This window comes from Quercus lobata, chromosome 5 (genome assembly GCF_001633185.2).
Source record: "Quercus lobata isolate SW786 chromosome 5, ValleyOak3.0 Primary Assembly, whole genome shotgun sequence".
Classification (NCBI taxonomy): Eukaryota; Viridiplantae; Streptophyta; class Magnoliopsida; order Fagales; family Fagaceae; genus Quercus; species Quercus lobata.
The window spans coordinates 17,527,899-17,546,994 of record NC_044908.1 but is presented as its reverse complement, the minus strand read 5'-3'; the positions used below and the strand labels follow the sequence as shown (position 1 = coordinate 17,546,994).

At 41.3% G+C, this 19,096-nt stretch overlaps 2 protein-coding genes across 3 annotated transcripts; both read right to left on the bottom strand.

Annotated features, from left to right (window-relative positions):
* Window positions 1-3,591: 3,591 nt before the first annotated feature.
* LOC115988858 lies at window positions 3,592-5,324 on the bottom strand. 2 transcript variants are annotated; one of them, XM_031112483.1, is made up of 4 exons: window positions 5,196-5,324; window positions 4,905-5,076; window positions 4,101-4,238; window positions 3,592-4,007 (listed from the first exon to the last, which is right to left on the bottom strand). In XM_031112483.1, exons 1-4 carry the CDS (start codon window positions 5,198-5,200, stop codon window positions 3,711-3,713), a joined length of 612 nt encoding a protein of 203 aa, XP_030968343.1. In that variant the 5' UTR covers window positions 5,201-5,324; the 3' UTR covers window positions 3,592-3,710. The 2 variants fall into 2 exon arrangements, with proteins under 2 accessions (XP_030968343.1, XP_030968344.1); XM_031112484.1 differs by having other exon boundaries at window positions 4,101-4,219; window positions 4,905-5,324.
* Window positions 5,325-17,511: 12,187 nt separating this feature from the next.
* Window positions 17,512-18,756, bottom strand: LOC115990093. Its single transcript, XM_031113957.1, has one exon. The coding sequence runs from the start codon at window positions 18,754-18,756 to the stop codon at window positions 17,512-17,514; it is 1,245 nt and encodes a 414-aa protein (XP_030969817.1).
* Window positions 18,757-19,096: the final 340 nt, after the last annotated feature.

The following is a 19,096-nucleotide window of genomic DNA, read 5'->3' as shown; positions in this document are numbered from 1 at the left end:
ATACAAATGTTGCTTACAATCATCAAACCCTAATTTAGAAGCACGGACTATCAGTTTTAGTTTCCACTTCATGGACTAAGCCTCACAAAAATCTCATTAATACAGTAATACTTCCAAGTTGGTTGGTTACAAAATTGAATGGATCAATAAAGAAAAGTCTCCATATTTCCCAATAGTTGGAAGATCCCTTATTGGCCTATGAGAATTCGCTTTCCTTTAGCAGGAGATATGCAAATCGAAAAATATATTCCCTATTCAAATTGCCAACTAAAATTGCACATCACTTGGGCTTCTTACACTCATAGGAATAGACTTAATCACCTTATTGGCTTCAAAATAAAGGAATACATAATCTTAATCTATTAAGTTTTCTTTCCACTGCTCTGAGATTAGGTCAATAAGTGAACTAATATTAATACGTTGAGACATTATTTTGTAAGATTAATTGATGGGTAACCATTTATCGTCTCAAACGCTTACATCCTCACTATTTCCAATTCTCCATTAGAGACCAAGGGATAAAATCAACATTATTTTGTAAGATTAATTGATGGGTAACCATTTATCGTCTCAAACGCTTACATCCTCACCATTTCCAATTCTCCATTAGAGACCAAGGGATAAAATCATAAAAACTCTCCTGCTTAAGTTATGCTCCCTTTTATGAGCAATTTTGAAAACTTGTGCATCCATGAAAGAAGAATTTGGGAAGTATTTAGACTTCCAATGTAGTGACCCCACCCCACCTGTGTAAATATTGTCCGCTTTGGGATCTCATACCCCTTACGGTTTTGTTCTCCCCCAAAGCACATAGCAATGGGGGGAAAAGACATTTACACATTGAAGGGAGGTCATTCCTTATAAACACATTCTCATATGCTTCCCTAGGTGATGTGGGATTCCATGGAATGCAAGACCCCTCTTTTTGGGTCACTACAATCCACCCCCCTTAGGGGCACATGCGTCCTTGCATGTGGGGCCCACACTTCCAGTTAGGGCATGACTCTGATACCATTTGTAACGACCCCATCCTACTTGTGTAGATATTGTCTGCTTTGGGGTCTCATATCCCTCACGGTTTTGTTCTCCCCCAAAGCACACTGCAGTGGGGGAAAAAGCCTCTACACATTGAAGGGAGGTCATTCCTTATAAACACATTCTTATGTGCTTCCCTAGGCGATGTGGGATTCCTTGGAATGCAAGACCCCTCTTTTTGGGTCACTACAATCCACCCCCCTTACGGGCACACGCGTCCTCTCATATGGGGCCTATACTTCCGGCTAGGGCATGGTTCTGATACCATCTGTAACGACCCCGCCCCACCTGTGTAGATATTGTCCGCTTTGGGGTCTCATACCCTTTACGGTTTTGCTCTCCCCCATTACTGTGTGCTTTGGGGGAGAACAAAATCGTGAGGGGTATGAGACCCCAAAGCGGACAATATTTACACAGGTGGGGTGGAGCCGTTACAGATGGTATTAGAGCTATGCCCTAACTAGAAGTGTGGGCCCCACACGCGAGGACGCGTGTGATCGTAAGGGGGTGGATTGTAGTGACCCAAAAAGGGGGGGGGGGGGTCTTGCATTTCATGGAATCCCACATCGCCTAGAGAAATACATGAGAATGTGTTTATAAGGAATGACCTCCCTTCAATGTGTAGAGGCCTTGACCTCCCTTCAATGTGTAGAGGCCTTTTCCCCTACTGTTGTGTGCTTTAGGGGAGAGCAAAACCATGAAGGGTATGAGACCCCAAAGCGGACAATATCTACACATGTGGGGCGGGGTCGTTACATCCAACACCATGTATAATAGAGAGTGAGGATTGTGGATCAATCTCAATCCTCGTTTCTTCCATAAGGCTAAATTGAACAATTTAATTTATTTAATCCCCATGTCCCCATCACATTTTGGTCTACATTGTTTGACCCATTTCATCCTATGTGTCATTTCATTTCCTTGTGTTGTGTTAACCCTTCCAAATATCTATTATGTGCATTTATTTATAACTTAGAGCTATTTCATAATTTTTTTTTTTTAAATTTTTTTTGAGAAAGAGCTATTTCATAAATTGAATACTCAATGTCACTACTTTACCATATTATCTTAGGGTACGGTCTCATGGATCATGTTTAGGAAAGAAGTAAATTTCAAATGAATTGACATGAGTGCTTAGAGAATATCATTTAAATCACACCCTTATTTTGTGACTTATAACCGAAACATATATGTTGGCTCCTTGTCTTGTAACATAATCAAGAACATATTACATGGTGTGGGATCGATCAAGTATTTCTTTGAGTTATGGTGTCGTGGGGGATTAACTTGATCTGGTGTGATTAAGTAGTCCTAGCCATAAGCTAGATATTGTGAGTGATGTACTATATTCGTTAAGATAGTGACATAACATCATATACCTTCTAATCAAGTTGCACACTTTATTTTATATATCAGGAGAGGAATGAACTAGAGATTGGAAGGGGTGGTGGACCCATGTGAAAGTCATATTGCTCATATTTTAAGTTGACAACGCAATAGGAGATTAGGTTTATGTGTTAATTGTATATTGGCCCAAAAGGCTCAATTAAATTATATACACCTAACAATGGACGGAGCTATATATTGACTAGGAGGGCAATGGCCCCCCTAATTTTTTTTAATAAAAATATTAGTATATTAATAGATACTAATTTTAGTAATTTTGTTCAATAAAATTACACTCCCCCCACCTCCTTAACAATGCCATCAATTCTTTTAAGAGAAATGTTATAACCACAAACTTTTTTACAACATTTTTACAAACTATAAATGTAGCAAATTTTTAGTGGTTCGCATACTTGCATCGTTTTTTACTTATTAATAACCACTTATCATATTAGCAATTTGTAAAAATTTTATAGTTTTAGCATTTTCAACTTTTAAAAAGGCCATAGAAAATTAATAGATTAAATCTAAAACAAAATAAATAAGCCCAAAAAAATTAGCCTAATACCAAAAATTACCAATAATAAAGTTAAAAAAAAATTAAGCCCAATTAACCTATTTTATCCAAAACAAACAACTTGGTTCTTTAAAAAGTTTTATACAAAAATTCTTAGTGGTAAAATAGTAAAGTCAAAAGCCGAAACCGTTGCATTTGCAAGCAGCAGGGGTTCTCCCCTAACTCCAAGTCCTAGCTCTGTTCCTACACCTAACCCTAACTCCGAATTCCTATATATATATATATATATATATATATATATATATATATATATATACCATGTATAGAGTTCATTGTAAAACACAGAAATGACTTATCCCAAAAAACAAAAAGTATAACACACAATTTAGAAGATAATAAAAATGTAGCCACCAATGGTTTTTTTACAGGTACATTAGTCGTTAGGTAGAGTCACGTCGTTCTTGTTTTCTCTCTTTTCTCTATAACGCTTTCAACTACTATTTCCAAGTCCAATATGCATCTTAGAAAAGGTAGGCATTACGTTGAAACATAATGCATACCATTGACTATCCAATACCAACATTTTATATTGAGGCATTCAACTAATTACCATATGTATTTAGAGAAAAATCTGTTGGGTCAAACTCAAAACTAGCAATTTATTTTCATTTCTTCTTTAGTCTCTTACCATTTTGGACATGTATTTGAGTACCCAGGACCCCCAAAAAAGATATGGGTTTCATAGTTGTTTTTTCCAGCAGAAAGATATAAATCATAGCACAGGCTTTTTTACAAGTTGCTGAAACGCTGAGGGTTTGGGACTTACAAAGGTTCCATTTTTGTTAGAGTACCTAATATTCCGAATAAAATAAGCTCTTCCATAGCCTTCACTCGAAAAATGGCCACTCCCCATTTGTGTGGATGTGTGAATACCGCCTGGTTCTGAGTTATAAATCTTTCCACCAAAATTAATGTGTGCAGCATACTCTCCAAACTCTTTGAAGATGTTGGCAGGCCAATACCCTACTTGCTCGTCTTGATATATGAGCCACCAATTTGTGTCTGGTAACTGAAACATAAATAAAATTGTGTGCACGAAATGTCATTAGTGTCTCTCAAAAAATCATGGTAGCATTTCAGAGGGTTTATATATTTGCATCACCTTCCTAATGGACATGTATGTTTCGTACTGCTTTCCATTGTATTGGGAAACAGGCTCTATGGTGTACCGAAAGCAACTTTGAGATACTTGCACGAACCCACAAGCAGCATTAACGCAACCTGTTTTGTAACCATCTAGCTTACAGATACAACAACAAATACGAACTACATATAAGTTAAAAGAGCCTCATTAAATACATCTGACTAGCAATGGAAGGGTGAAAGTTGTTTGGTTATCGCATCATTCATTGTAAATTTAGGACAAAATATATTTAGTGAAAAAAACGGTAAATTATATATTTAGTCCTTATCCTTTAAATTATTTATCAATTTGGTCATTGACATTTTAAATATGTCAATTTAATTCCTAACAGTAATATTAAAATATTATTTTTTATGTCATTCAAGTTGCGGCATGAGATGCCACTTGGCCTTAATTAAAAAAAAAAAAATACAAATATCTAGTCAAATTTTATTCGTTGGAGCAAAAGGCTAAAGACCAATTAAAACGTTTAGAAGGCTAATGAACAAATTTATAACAAACTAGCTATTGGGACCAAATATATAATTTACCTAAAAACAAAATGAAATTATCACATGAAAGAGAATATATAAATAACGTGCTTCGCGTATCAGCTGGAGCAACCTGGAGGCATAAGTGCATAACATAAACTATGTGTCTACGATCATCCAAAGGATTTGATATGTAAATTACATTTTATTTTATTTTCATTGTGACATCAAGAAATATATATATATATATATATATATATTTGTAATTTATTCTTTGCAAGCTTAAACTTACCATCCATCCTGCTTCCATTGTGCTAGAGTTTACTATTGGACCTGATGATGATATCCAAACTTGAGAAGTACTAAATTCTCCAGTAGATGTGACATTTGGGTGCCATACGTTAGGATAAGCTTCTAATCCATAGTAGTGGCCAGTGGCCAACTCGCGAAGTAATTTGGGCGTACTTTTTCATATATGAAAATTAAAAACATATATTTAAACTAACATAAATTTAAATAAATTGTAGACTAGAAGAGAAAAAAAAAGAAAAGAAAAAAAGAATTCTCTGTGTTAGAAGGATACCTCATTCTCTTTGATCATAGTTAGTTTTTTTAAATTCCGTATTATGGGGACTGTTCTTTCAGGACAATCTCCATTCTTATGCTATGTTTGGAAGTTCTCAGCTTGAAAGAAATTCGCTTTCAGTATACTTAGGGGTTGCATCTATTTTAATCACAAACGAAATTGCTAGCTCATTAGAACAATAAATTATTTATTTATTAATTATTATTATTTAAAAAAAAAATGAAAATTTCAGGGCAATGAACTTTTGACCCAGTATATTTACTATTTTATTTTTACTGAACTCCACAAAAGAACCATTAATCATTGTACAAAATTAATTAAATCAGAAAAAAAAATAATGTAAAGAAAGAAAATAAAAACCTCTATGGTATGATTCTTGAGAGCTGGATGATCCAAAGAAGGTTGTTGATAAATATCGACACAGTCAATAATATCACCATCTTCACTCTGCAATGATTTGGCTAAACCAATGTAAAATTTAAAAATTCAAACTATAAGACCTCATCCTTTAGGCCATAAGGAACCAATTATATACATTACAAAGAGATGGAAAAACGAAAAAATAAAAATAAAAGAACATTTGGAATAAAAGCATAGCCATAGAAAGCAAGTATGCAGGACTAGTTATAACCTCAATGGTTTTGACTGTTCCTTTGCGCGGAACCAGTTCTCTATTTTTCATGGAAGACATCCTTCTTCCATCAACAATTTTTTTGCTCAGCATACAAAGTAAAGCTATGAAGAAAAATGTGCTGCATCCTAGTTTAGTTTGAATGTCATTAGCCATCGAAAAAAATATTTTTTGAGGGAAGCTAAATTGAGTGATTGTATATGGGAGGAATTCCAAGAACAATATTTATAGGTGTGTGAATATTGTAAGCTTACCTTTTCTGGACAGAAACAAAAAACTAAAATTAAGTTTGAATAATAATGATTACTTAAAAAAATATTTACTACAAAATATTTGGAAATTGCATAAAGTTACTACAAAGAAAAAGAGTTATTACAATGAAAATAATTTGGACATGTAATATATGACTCCATATTTTTTCGTGAGTACTGATAGACATATCTGATAAATTATCAAGTGTCTAAGTTTTCGAAAAAATTCATATTTTTACATTATATCAGAAAAGATCCTAAACTCGATCTATGTCTTCCACAATATCTCTCATTTAAAATTTTAAAAATCTAACTTGTCGGATGAATATCATGGTATAGACTGTGAACTCTGATACACTTGTGATACGATGTAAGACCAGCACTTGTATGATTTTTTCTTAAAATAATGATTTGTTAATGTGATTAGAAAGCTTCTCGGCTCAACATAAAATGACAAAAGAAAAATAAGTATAGTAAATGTAAGGACACGATTTGTAACGACCCATAATAATGTTGGGTTCGCACGTAAAAAGGCCCAAACAATATCATTTATAGAGCGTGGGTTTGAAAGGCTAGTCCTTGGTCACCGGACGGTGGCTTTTCGTGGTGTTCATACAAAATTAAATCGTGTTCGCTCTAGGAGTCTTTCTCCTGGAGGCGGGCTGGGAGGTTCTGGTTTTTGGCCATTTTTCCCAGCCCCTTTTTTGGTGCATTAACCTTCACATTATATAGCCCTTCTTGGTTGATCTTAACCCTCCACTTGTTGATCAGGCAGGTGCCTACTTCTGTACCCGTCCCATCAGCTGTCCCTCCTTACTTTCTATTAGTTGCGATGATCGAAGTCACCCTGTCCAGGCGTCTTTTCTCATTAGCATGGTTAGGACGCTGGCGGGTGCATTTAATGCGGAGGGGACGTATTTACCCTGAACCAGTTTTGCACCGTACCCCCACGTGGGTCCCATTCTACTCGCATCTCCTTCAGGGAGCTTTTTGGGGGCAGCCATCATCGAGACGTTGCTCTTCCCCTTGAAGTCCTGGAGTGCCGAGGACAGGGTCATCCTCGGCTGTTCCACCCGACACTTCGGCCCTTCCCCATTCGTCCTCGGCAAATACCCTCCTCGACACGGGCCCCGGGCCCTAATAGAGCGTGGGCCGGATCATAAGTTCCCTGGCTCCACAATAGCCTCTCAAAATCCTGCTATCCGACTTCTCGGACGGATAGAAGGGTTTTGATGACATCAGATACCTGTTAATGCCTGTCAATCCTTGTCACCTATCAGTTCCCGAGATTTTCCGTCTGCCCGAGACACGTTCCTGGAGCCCTTGGAAGGTGAAACGTGGCCTCATTAAATACGGGCGGCTCTGTGTTTCCCACGTTCTACGGCATGATGAAGATCAAACGGTGGTGATTCCTTGGTCTTTATGGGCGGGAAAATTTGTGTAGTTACCCTAGGAAGTATAAATGATTTTTTGGAACGAATCCGTCTCTTCAGTTTTGCACTTAAGAGTTCTGGCACGTATACCCTGGGTTCATCTGAACTTTCGTCTAAACTCAAGTCTATCTCCAGCACAAAAAGCCTGTCCGAAGCCTCTTTCCTCTTCTATGTAAGTTCCCTGCCTCCATTAACTCGTGCTTTTTCTTTTCTGGGTTTATTTTTCTCTGGTTCCCTTTCTTCTCCCGTCGCTGGTTGAGTTTGTTTAGTAAATCATAGAGATGGCTAAATCGAGACTGAGGAAATTAGTCGATACTGAAGAGGTGATGAAAACGTTCATCGCCAATTACAGGATTCCTCCCAACGTAAGTCTGAGGCATTGTAAGATGGGGGAGTGGTACTATAAGAGGGAAACGGGCGAGGTAGTAATTCCCGTCCTCGCCTTTGTAGAGGGGGGTATGAGAATCCCTATGGGGCCAGTAACGAGGGGTTACCTCAGGCACTTCCGATTAGCCCCCACCTAGTACACCAGCAACATGTTTAGGATTCTGGGTTGCGTGGATGCTTTAAACGAAAAGATGGGGCTAAGACTGACCCACCATGACGTGAATTGGTGCTATAATCTCCAAAATTTGAAGGGGAAATCCTACTATATGAAGACGAGAGACGAAAGGGTTCGACTAATTCAATGCCTCCCTGATTCCAACAAGGGATTAAACAAAGATTTCCTTATCGTTTCCGATGAATGGCATGATGGCAATCTGTGCCCCATAGTAGAAGGAGAACCAGGTGGGGTATAGGGAATGGAAGGGTGCCGACCCTTTGGGCCATTCTAATCTGATGTGGTTCGGTAACTAACCATGCATATGTGTTTTTCTTTTGTAGATCCACACGCTTATCAACGGCATTTTCACTTAGTTAACCGGGTGGACTTGGAGACTGTTCTACAAGCGGCAGTTTTCGTAAATGACGAAGATGGTCAAGTCCGAGCCGCTCACAAAATATTAGGGTACACTCCCATTCAGAAGTCATTCGCCGACCCTAGGCACTTGATCAGCGCCAGCCGTCCTCGGCTTCCAAAAATTACCGTGGTCGAGTCAGGATTTTTAATCTCCGAAGTATCATCTGTCCCAGAGAGCATCCCACTGGTGGACCTCTCCTCATCTCATCAAGTAGCGGAGGACGAAGGCGAGTTAGATCAGCCCGAGGAAGGGTTTGGGGTATTTGACCTAGCCAACCAATCCGATGCTCATTTTGGTGATATAGGTGACCCAGCCTTGTCCGAGGCGGAATTGTCATCAGTAGGCACATCTTCTCAAGTCGAGATGGGACTCAAGAGAAAGCCCCCGACCAGCTTATTCGAACTCCTCGAGGGTCAACCAGGGAAGGGTGCGCAGGGAACGCCGCAATCTAATGCTCTGTCCCCATCACCTCAGCCCCAGACTATCCAGACTAGGTCATCCTCCACAAACTCACAGCCACAATCCCCCCGCCCCAAACTTCCTGCTCCTTCCTAACCAGCTCTGCCTCCTCGGCCGGAAAGCACTGATTTAAAGAGAAAGAGGAGCCCCAAGGGCAAGGAAACCATGGATGGGGGAAAATCCCAACCTTTTAAGGAGAGGGAGGAAGCCCTGCGTGCGAAACAATTGAAGATTGGGCACCAAAGCAAGGATAAAGAGACTGAAGCCCAATCTTCCCAAGGCAAGGGAAAGGGGATCGAGGCCCAATCCTTGCCAAGTGCCTGGCTTCCTGCCCCAATGCTTCACGGGGGGCCACTGTTGGAAACTGCGTCCATGAGGGACCTTGGAGATGGCGAGGGTGGTTACGTGGCAGACGCACTAGGGAGAACCATTCTACTTCCCACCGATGTGGATGGGCTGAAGAAAATAAGGATGCAGGAGGTTTTCCTCAGTACGAAGAGGTATTTGGGCATGGTAAGGCTCTTGAAACCTAAAACTTTATTAACTCTCACTCCCGGTCCGTCATTCACGATGTATTTATCTCCTTTGACAGGTTCTCCATGCCACCTATAGGATGGAGGAAGAGGTGAACAAGTAGAGTAAGGCGGTTGAGAATGAACGCTCCAAGCGCTTAGAGGCCACGCGGACTCTCAAAGCTTCCGAGGACGACCTCGCCAAGGCCAAGACTGCCCTAACAGAGGCTATCCGAGATAGGGATAGCGCCTCGGCAGGTTTAGCTAGTGCCCAAAAACAGGCTGAGGACCAAACAAAACGTCTGCTAGAAGCTGAGGATCAGTTGCAAATAGCCAAGGAGCTGATCAATGATTTAAATAAAAGACTGATCACGGCAGAGAATGACAAAGGTGTGGCGGAGTATGCCCGCGACGAAGCCATGAGGGCCAAGCAGGAGGCCAAGTTTGCCAGAAACGAGGCTGAGGCTGCCAAGGAAACGACCAAGGATGAGGGTTACAACGTGAGGGTAGCTGACACCCAAGCCTCCCTCAAAGCCCAAATTCCTGGAGTATGCAGGCTTTACTGCTCCTAGGTTTGGGAAGAGGCCTTGAAGCGAGTTGGGGTGGATGCTTCGTCCGATTTGTGGAAAGCGGAGAACATATTCTACCCTATAGCCATCCGTGAGGCCACCTCCACCAGCTCCAAGGCTGTGAGCGACCAACACGAGGAAGGGGTCACTCAGTCGGAAACCGTACAGGTCGGTGCCTCTCCTGGCAAGCCGCTCAAAGAGGGAGAGCTTCAGGATGTGATAGAAGCATCTCAGCGTACGGATCCCGAGGTACCCAAAGAGGTTGCTGAGCCCGTGGTTGGCACTCAGATGCCTAATGCCGAAGAGCCAGCCATACTTGCCCAGCCCCTACAGGCAATTCCCCTTGCTATGGTCCCCAAGAGCACCAACACCGATCCTGCTCAGTCTTCCCCAGAAGGGACTGTCCTCCAGGGCATCGAAACTGATCCTGTTCCACCTTCCCAGGATGTGGCCGATGCAAAATTGAAGAAGTAGAAACCCCGGCTAGGCTTCGTATTTGTTTTTAGTTTAATGATTAGCTAGTTTTTTTTTTTTTTTTTTTTTTGACAAGACTTTGTATTCTGTTGGTAATTTGAACCTGTTGACCATATATATGAAATTCTTTTCTTCCTTTTTCCTTTTGGTTACTTGTCAGTTGCCCTCGTCGATACTTACTACTGTTTATGATTTCTTAGCTAATTATCGTAACATGTATGCATGGTTGCACATATAACATGTTTAGGACCCTGTTTCAGAATAGTAGCACGCCCGCACCCACAGGGTATTGAACTCGTGTCTGGACCTATTTCAGCAGGTACATAGGCACCACTTGAAATGTCATATGTGCCATTAGGACCAACTTGGTGGACCATGCAATACCTTGGTTCTATCTAAAACTTGATTTTTAAGTAGTTAGTTTCCCCACAGGTTTGAGTCTGAGGATCATGCAATACCTTGGTTCTGTCCAAAACTTGATTTCTTAAGTAGTTGGTTTCCCCATAGGTTTGAGTCCGAGGACCATGCAATACCTTGGTTCTGTCCAAAACTTAATTTTTTAAGTAGTTCGTTTCCCCATAGGTTTGAGTCCGAGGACCATGCAATACCTTGGTTCTGTCCAAAACTTAATTTTTAAGTAGTTGGTTTCCCCACAAGTTTGAGTCCGAGGATCATACAATACCTTGGTTTTGTCCAAAACTTGATTTCTTAAGTAGTTGGTTTCCCCATAGGTTTGAGTTCGAGGACCATGCAATACCTTGGTTTTGAGGACCATGCAATACCTTGGTGCTGTCCAAAACTTGATTTTTAAGTAGTTGGTTTCCCCATAGGTTTGAGTCCGAGGATCATGCAATACCTTGGTTCTGTCCAAAACTTGATTTCTTAAGTAGTTGGTTTCCCCATAGGTTTGAGTCCGAGGACCATGCAATACCTTGGTTCTATCCAAAACTTGATTTTTTAAGTAGTTGGTTTCCCCATAGGTTTGATTTCGAGGACCATGCAATACCTTGGTTCTGTCCAAAACTTGATTTTTTAAGTAGTTGGTTTCCCCATAGGTTTGAGTTCGAGGACCATGCAATACCTTGATTCTGTCCAAAACTTGATTTTTAAGTAGTTGGTTTCCCCATAGGTTTGAGTCCGAGGACCATGCAATACCTTGGTTCTGTCCAAAACTTGATTTTTTAAGTAGTTGGTTTCCCCATAGGTTTGAGTCCGAGGACCATGCAATACCTTGGTTCTATCCAAAACTTGATTTTTAAGTAGTTGGTTTCCCCATAGGTTTGAGTCCGAGGACCATGCAATACCTTGGTCCTATCCAAAACTTGATTTTTTAAGTAGTTTGGGGAATTAACCCCTCGGCTATGGCGTGAGACCTTGGTTTAGGGGGGTTAGCTCCTCTGTCGAGCCCCTAGAACCATCCAGGCTGCTGACGCTACGAAGCGCAGCCCCTAATGAAGAAACGTAGCCCCTAGTGAAACTTTACGCTAGAACACTACATCCGGTTGTTGGAAATGATGTGAGGGATTGTCCCAACCCACTACCTGTGCCAAGACACAAGCCTTCCCCACAGACGGCGCCAATTGTAAGGAAACGATTTGTAACGACCCATAATAATGTTGGGTTCGCACGTAAAAAGGGCCAAACAATATCATTTATAGAGCGTGGATTTGAAAGGCTAGACCTTGGTCACCGGACGGTGGTTTTTCGTGGTGTTCATACAAAATTAAATCGTGTTCGCTCTAGGAGTCTTTTTCCTGGAGGCGGGCTGGGAGGCTCTGGTTTTTGGCCATTTTTCCCAGCCCCTTTTTTGGTGCATCACATTATATAGCCCTTCTTGGTTGATCTTAGCCCTCCACTTGTTGATCAGGCAGGTGCCTACTTCTGTACCCGTCTCATCAGCTGTCCCTCCTTACTTTCTGTTAGTTGCGATGATCGAAGTCACCCTGTCCAAGCGTCTTTTCTCATTAATATGGTTAGGACGCTGGCAGGTGCATTTAATGCGGAGGTGACGTATTTACCCTGAACCAGTTTCGCACCGTACCCCCACGTGAGTCCCATTCTACTCGCATCTCCTTCAGGGGGCTTTTTGGGGGCAGCCATCATCGAGACGTTGCTCTTCCCCTTGAAGTCCTGGAGTGCCGAGGACAGGGTCATCCTCGGCTGTTCCACCCGACACTTCGGCCTTTCCCCATTCGTCCTTGACAAATACCCTCCTCGGCACGGGCCCCGGGCCCTAATAGAGCGTGGGCCGGATCATAAGTTCCTTGGCCCCACAATAAAAAATCATTATTTATGATAATAATAAAATTACACTTAACTTGACTAGTTTTGACAAGTGCTCTAATGAATTTGACCATTATTTTTATTTATAATTCAATTATTACACAAAAATTAAATAATGAGTCATTAAAACTCTAGTTCTCCTTATAAAGGAAACCAAATAATATATACCACAAAACTACAAAACTCCATTATTGGTCATTAACTAGATAATAGGTATCTTTCTCAAAAAAAAAAAAAAAAAAAAAAAAAAACTAGGTATTAGGCATTGGTTAATTGTTAACTTGTTAACTACACTTACATGCAGCCATTAATTTGTACTATTACAGAACTTAAAAATGACCTTTGAGGGATGCAAAGACCCCGTTTGAAATAAGGCACAGTGTTAATTTTGTAATTCCAAAATTGATGCATTTTTTTTTTTTTTTTTTTTTTGAGAATCTGGCTTCAAATTTTTATAAACTAAAATCAGCCAAAATCGGCTAAAAGAACATCAGCAACTTGTGGTGGAACATCCTCCATCCACACAGAAACACCATCAATAGTTTTTGCATGTTTTGCTAAAAAATGAGCAACTGAGTTTCCTGACCTACGAATGTGAAAAAAAGAAACGCAATTACAAGAAACTAAATAATGCTTAATAGAAGAAATTAAGTGACCAAAAGAAGATAGAGACTCCTCTTTACTTCTTAAGGCTGAAATAACCACCTCCGAGTCTCCCTCGACAATAAAAGAGGGTAGATTGAGGTCCATAGCAAGGCTAATAGCCCGGACAGCTGCAAGAGCTTCGACTTCGTCAGAGGATGATGGGAGCTTGATCTTTTCCGCTAATGATGCAAGCACCTGGCCTTGTGAGTCCCGGACAACCACTCCTAACCCAGCCTCCTCTGTCTCTTTGAAGACTGCACCATCAAAATTAATCTTCAGGAGCGACGGAGGGGGTGGCTCCCACTTTGGCTGAGGCTGTTGAGGAGCTGGAACCGATACTGGAGCAACTGGCTGCACTGCGTTGAAATCTTGAAGCATTTGCTCTGCTGCTGGTATGATCTGGGCTAACGGGAATGGCTTATTGCTGGTTCGAAGTTGGTTCCGGCGAGACCAGATCGTCCACGTGATCGTCGCAAACAGTTCTGGTTTTTTGTCATTCTCCAGCACGAATCTTGCAAGCTCAAAAAAATTTGAAAACTTCTTAGACCTGCAAAATAGCCACATAACGTTAGTTTCCCAAATTGCTGAAAGCTCAGAACAGTCCCACAGAGCATGGAAACCGTCCTCAGCTTCCCGCTTACAATGGCAGCACACGTCTTCCTCAAGGACCCTTCTCCGGACCAGATTTTTCTTGACTGGCAGAGCTTCCTTGCAAGCCTTCCACAGGAAATTTTTGACTTTGTTTGGAACTGAAAGCTTCCATATCCGACTCCAAATACTTGGGACCACATCTTGTGAGGAATGATATGGCATTGGGCCAGCTTTGTCTTTGATGAGGAACCTGTAACCAAACTTCACAGAGTAGACACCGTTGGGAACATGAGGCCAAATGAGCTTATCTTCAACTTTGGTTGGGCTGAGTGGGATTTTAAGGATCAAATCAGCTTCCATGGGAGCAAAATAGCCGAACAATGCATCCCTATCCCAGCTCCTAGATGTGGGGCTAATGAGACAATCCACCGTTGCATCTTGCAAACCATCTATGACTGGGGATAATATTCGTGGATGCTCTAAGCTAGGTAGCCACGGATAATCCCAGACCTTAATGGTTTCCCCGGAACCCACTCTCCATCGAGCCCCTCTCCATAGCACTTCCCTACCCTTTAAGATACTACTCCAAGCATAATAGCCACTAGAATTATCGGGAGCTTCCATGAATGAGCAAGTAGGAAAAAATTTACTTTTGAAAACTTTATGCAAAAGTGTATCCTTATTGTGAAGGAGTCGCCATGCTTGTTTGGCTAATAACGCATCATTAAAAAGAGCCAAATCTTTAAACCCCATACCCCCTGTAGCCTTGGGTTGAATAAGAGTTTCCCATTTAACCCAATGAATCTTACGCCTGTCTCCTCGCTGACCCCACCAAAATTTTCTGATTAAGCTTTCCAATTCATTGCAAAGGCCTAGGGGGAGTTTGAAGCAACTCATGGTGTAAGTGGGTATTGCTTGCACTACTGCTTTAATCAATATCTCTCTCCCGGCCTGTGAAAGCAATTTTTCCTCCCACCCCTGTAATTTCCTCCATACCTTCTCCTTAATAAAGTTGAAACTAGCTTTTTTCCTTCTCCCCACAAAGGATGGTAGGCCGAGATATTTCTCATACTGCTTGATCTCCGACACCCCTAATGCTTGCTTTATGTGCTCTCTTGTGTCTTCAGAAGTAAGCTTACTAAAGAAGATTGTAGTCTTATTCCGGTTAATTTGTTGACCGGAACCCCTCCCATACACATCTAGAACCTCCAGAATATTATTACATTCCTGCTCAGTGGCTCTGCAAAAGAGGAGACTATCATCTGCAAATAGAAGATGAGTTAATCTCGGGCTATTTCTGCATAAAGCATAACCCTTGATGTCTCCACAATTAGCCGCTTGGGAGATCAAACCATTCAATCCTTCAGTGCACAATAGGAACAAAAAGGGAGATAGTGGGTCACCCTGTCTGATACCTCGGGTAGGCACTATCATGCCTTTAGGCTCGCCATTGATCAGGATGGAATAGGATATAGTAGTAATGCAGGTCATCATCAGTCTAACCCATCTTTCATCAAACCCCATTCTTCTCATCACTGCTTCTAAATAGACCCACTCCACCCTATCGTAAGCTTTACTCATGTCAAGCTTTATGGCCATGTAATTGTCTTTCCCTGTGTGTCTCTGCATGCTATGTAAAGACTCAAAAGCCACCAAAATGTTATCAGAAATAAGCCGGCTCTTAGTGAAAGCACTCTGATTTTCAGTGATAATATTTGGTAGAATTTTTTTGAGCCTATTTGCTAGAACCTTTGAAAAAATTTTATACAATACATTACAAAGGCTAATGGGCCGAAATTCAGATACAAATTCCGGATTTTTAACCTTAGGAATGAGAGTAATAAAAGTGTGGTTAAGGTTAGCAGGCAAAGATGCAGTATTAAGAAAATAAAGCACAGAGGATGTGACCTCCTCACCCAATAAGTCCCAATAGTTTTGATAAAAGATAGGAGGCATACCATCCGGGCCGGGAGCTTTTAAGGGTGCCATTTGCTTAATTGCTTCCTGTACTTCCAGAGCTTCAAAGTCAGCCACTAGACTTGCATTCATCTCATCATTTATAATGGGATGTATGTGTTGGGTGATATTCTCCAAATTTGTGGGACTTGCTGACGTAAACATGTTTTGGTAATAAGCCACAATTGTGTCTGCTACTTCCTCTTGGTTACTACACCACGTGCCATCAGCTTTCTTGAGGGAGGAGATGGAGTTTTTACGAAGTCTTTGTGTGGCTCTTGCATGGAAATATCTCGAGTTCTTATCTCCATATTTAGCCCATTGTACCTTGGACCTTTGCATCCACATCCGAGCCTCCTTATCCATGAGTATGTTGAGTTCAAGCATAAGCTCTCTAACCCGAAAATTCTGCCCAGTTCTCATTGCTTCTCTCTCGGCCTGCACAATTTCCTTCTTCTTTTTTTCCAACTCTTTTCTCACATTGCCAAAGCTTTTCAAACTCCATTTCTTCAATTCAACCCCACATTTCTCTATCTTTTTGATCACTCTAGTACCCGGTTCGGCTGAATCACTCACAGCCCAAACTGCTTGAATAGTATCCGTGCAACCTTTCTCTGATAGCCACATCTCCTCGAACCGAAAAGGTTTGGATGCACTCGGAGAGATCAATGTTTTTGGCACAATCCAGATTGGACAATGATCCGAATAAAAAGATGGTAAGTGGTGGACTATGGTCCCAGCAAATCTCAACATCCATTCACTATTAGCCATCCCCCGATCTAACCGTTCCCATACCGAATGACCATCATTGAAGTGCTTCTTCCAAGTAAATTGAGATCCAGTAAATCCGAGATCCATAAAACCACATTCATCAATGGCATCTCTGAACAATTGCATCTGTGCTTGACTTCTAACACTGCCCCCCAATTTCTCAGATTGTCGAGTTATTTCATTGAAGTCACCAAAACAGAGCCAAGGAAGTTGCATTCGAGAGTTGAGTTCTCGAAGTAGGTTCCAAGACTCCATTCTTCTGTGTGTCATTGGCTCACCATAAAATCCAGTAATCCTCCAAGCTTCATCTTTCCCTTTATTCACAACTGCATCAATGTGATTCTTTGATGACATTTCAACATGTAAATCCACAGAATCCTTCCACAGCAGAGCCAAACCGCCAGCTCTATTTATTCTTTCCACAAAATGCAAATTTTCGAAATTTAAATTTCTTTTGATTTCTTTTAGCCTTGCTTCATCTGCCCATGTTTCGGCTAAGAACACGACAGAGGGATCTTTTGCGCGGATTATTTCACCAAGCTCTCGAACTGTACATGGGTTCCCAAGCCCACGACAGTTCCACGCTAGGAAACTCATTGGTGCTGGCGGGACTGCTCAGCAGCCTCCGCCAATAAATTGTGTTCTTCATTGGAAATCTGCAGCTTCTTACTAGCTTGATTAGTCTCATCATCCCCCTCCAGTATAATAGGCCTTTTCCCTAAGATTGGTACATGCATGTGTTCTTCAGAAGTTTGTTTTAGACGTGCCAAACGTTTCTAGGTTCTCAAGCCTAATTGGCTGCCCTCAGAGTCACGTGGCTCATTGCTGGAATCATGTGTAACATTATGGGTTACATGAGAGGACTTGTCGTGTGCATGTTCCTGGACAGAATAATTAGACAAGCTAGGGGACAACTCAGCCATAAAACCCGAGTTAGCAGTACAGGTACCATTATTATCATATTTATTTAGTTCCATATCAATCTCCTGGATTTGGGCTTCAAAATCAACCATATCAGTGTGAACATTTAAAGGCACCACATTAGGAAGAGATTCAGGGCAATCCAGAATTTTACCTGCATGGGAGGTTTGAGTGAATGTAGCCGTAATACCCGGGCTTACTGAATTTAGATTACCTTCAGAAGATGCGATGTCAACCCTGTTTGTGCCAGCTTCTTGCGGCGGCGCCGCCCCTTGTATCCTCTCTTCAGTTTCCCGTCCAGTCCTAACATTTGTATCTTCCCCACCAAAATCACCTCCTGTGCCCGGTACAAACATAAAAGACTTCTTCCCCACTGAAAAGGGATCGGCTCGAAGCCATGAACCATATTCCTGCTGATCCAGAGACAGCGAACCCTTGCTTGAAAGCCATACTTTACATTCCTTTGCATCGTGGGACACCATCCCACACCAATAACAGAAATTTGGCATCTTCTCATACTTGAAACTCACCCACACTTCTTTCCCATTGCCAATAAGAACTTTACGTCCCCTGCTCAGGGGTCTCGTAGCATTAATGCCTACCCTGATTCTTAAAAAATTACCACCAATTATCTCATCGGATTGTGAGGCTCTTGAAACTTCCCCAATACTTCTCCCAATCCCATAGGCTGTCCTCTCATTGAGTTTGTTCACTGGAAGACCGTGGAGTTGAACCCAGAATTTGACTGTATGAAATCTGATTTTCTGGACAGAGCAGGACCCGTCATAGCGAGATAGGATGATTAGATGTTTATCATAAGTCCACGGTTCAGCAGCTAAAACCCTTTCAGCCTCTTCCTCATTGTCAAACACAAAGAGCAATACATGATTTCCCACGTCTCGGATTTCAAAGCCGTTTTTTGTTTTCCACAACGGCTTGAGAGTTCTTCCAACCGCTTCGATGCTCAACACCCTTCTTGTCATAAACTTCCCTGCTAGTATTACCTCTTTGGCATCGTTGTTTTCGTCATCCAGCGTAACTTTACTGTCTTCTTCCTCCAAAAGGGAGAAGCGTTTCCAGTCGTTCAGAATTTCCTCCATGACAAAAATACCAGACAGTTAAAACAGAGCGAAGGAAAGAAAAGATTGCTGTTTCCCACCCCAAGAAAGAAAGAGACCACTAGCCCTACTATCAACGGTGTTGATAGAGGGAAAGAATTATCACTCCTAACGGAGGATAAAGAGTTCTACAGTCTCGCCGCTCTAAGCTAGGTTAGAGAGACGAGAGCAGAGAAAAATATGTTTATAGTGGGTTCAAATTAGAACCAATAAAATTGATGCATTTTGAAAGGGTGAAGATAAATAATTAGTATATTTTACTATAGTAGGTTAACAAATTCTTTTTCTTTTCTTTCTTTCTTTTTTATTTTTTATTTTAAAG

Excerpts from the sequence above, each read along its gene's own strand:
- LOC115988858 (XM_031112483.1), bottom strand. Across the intron at positions 4,239-4,904 it reads CAATGGAAGCAGGATGGATG|CTAGATGGTTACAAAACAGG; the intron begins GTAAGTTTAAGC and ends TGTATCTGTAAG. Across the intron at positions 4,008-4,100 it reads CATACATGTCCATTAGGAAG|TTACCAGACACAAATTGGTG; the intron begins GTGATGCAAATA and ends TTTATGTTTCAG.
- LOC115990093 (XM_031113957.1), bottom strand. The coding sequence starts at position 18,756 with ATGGAGGAAATTCTGAACGACTGGAAACGCTTCTCCCTTTTGGAGGAA.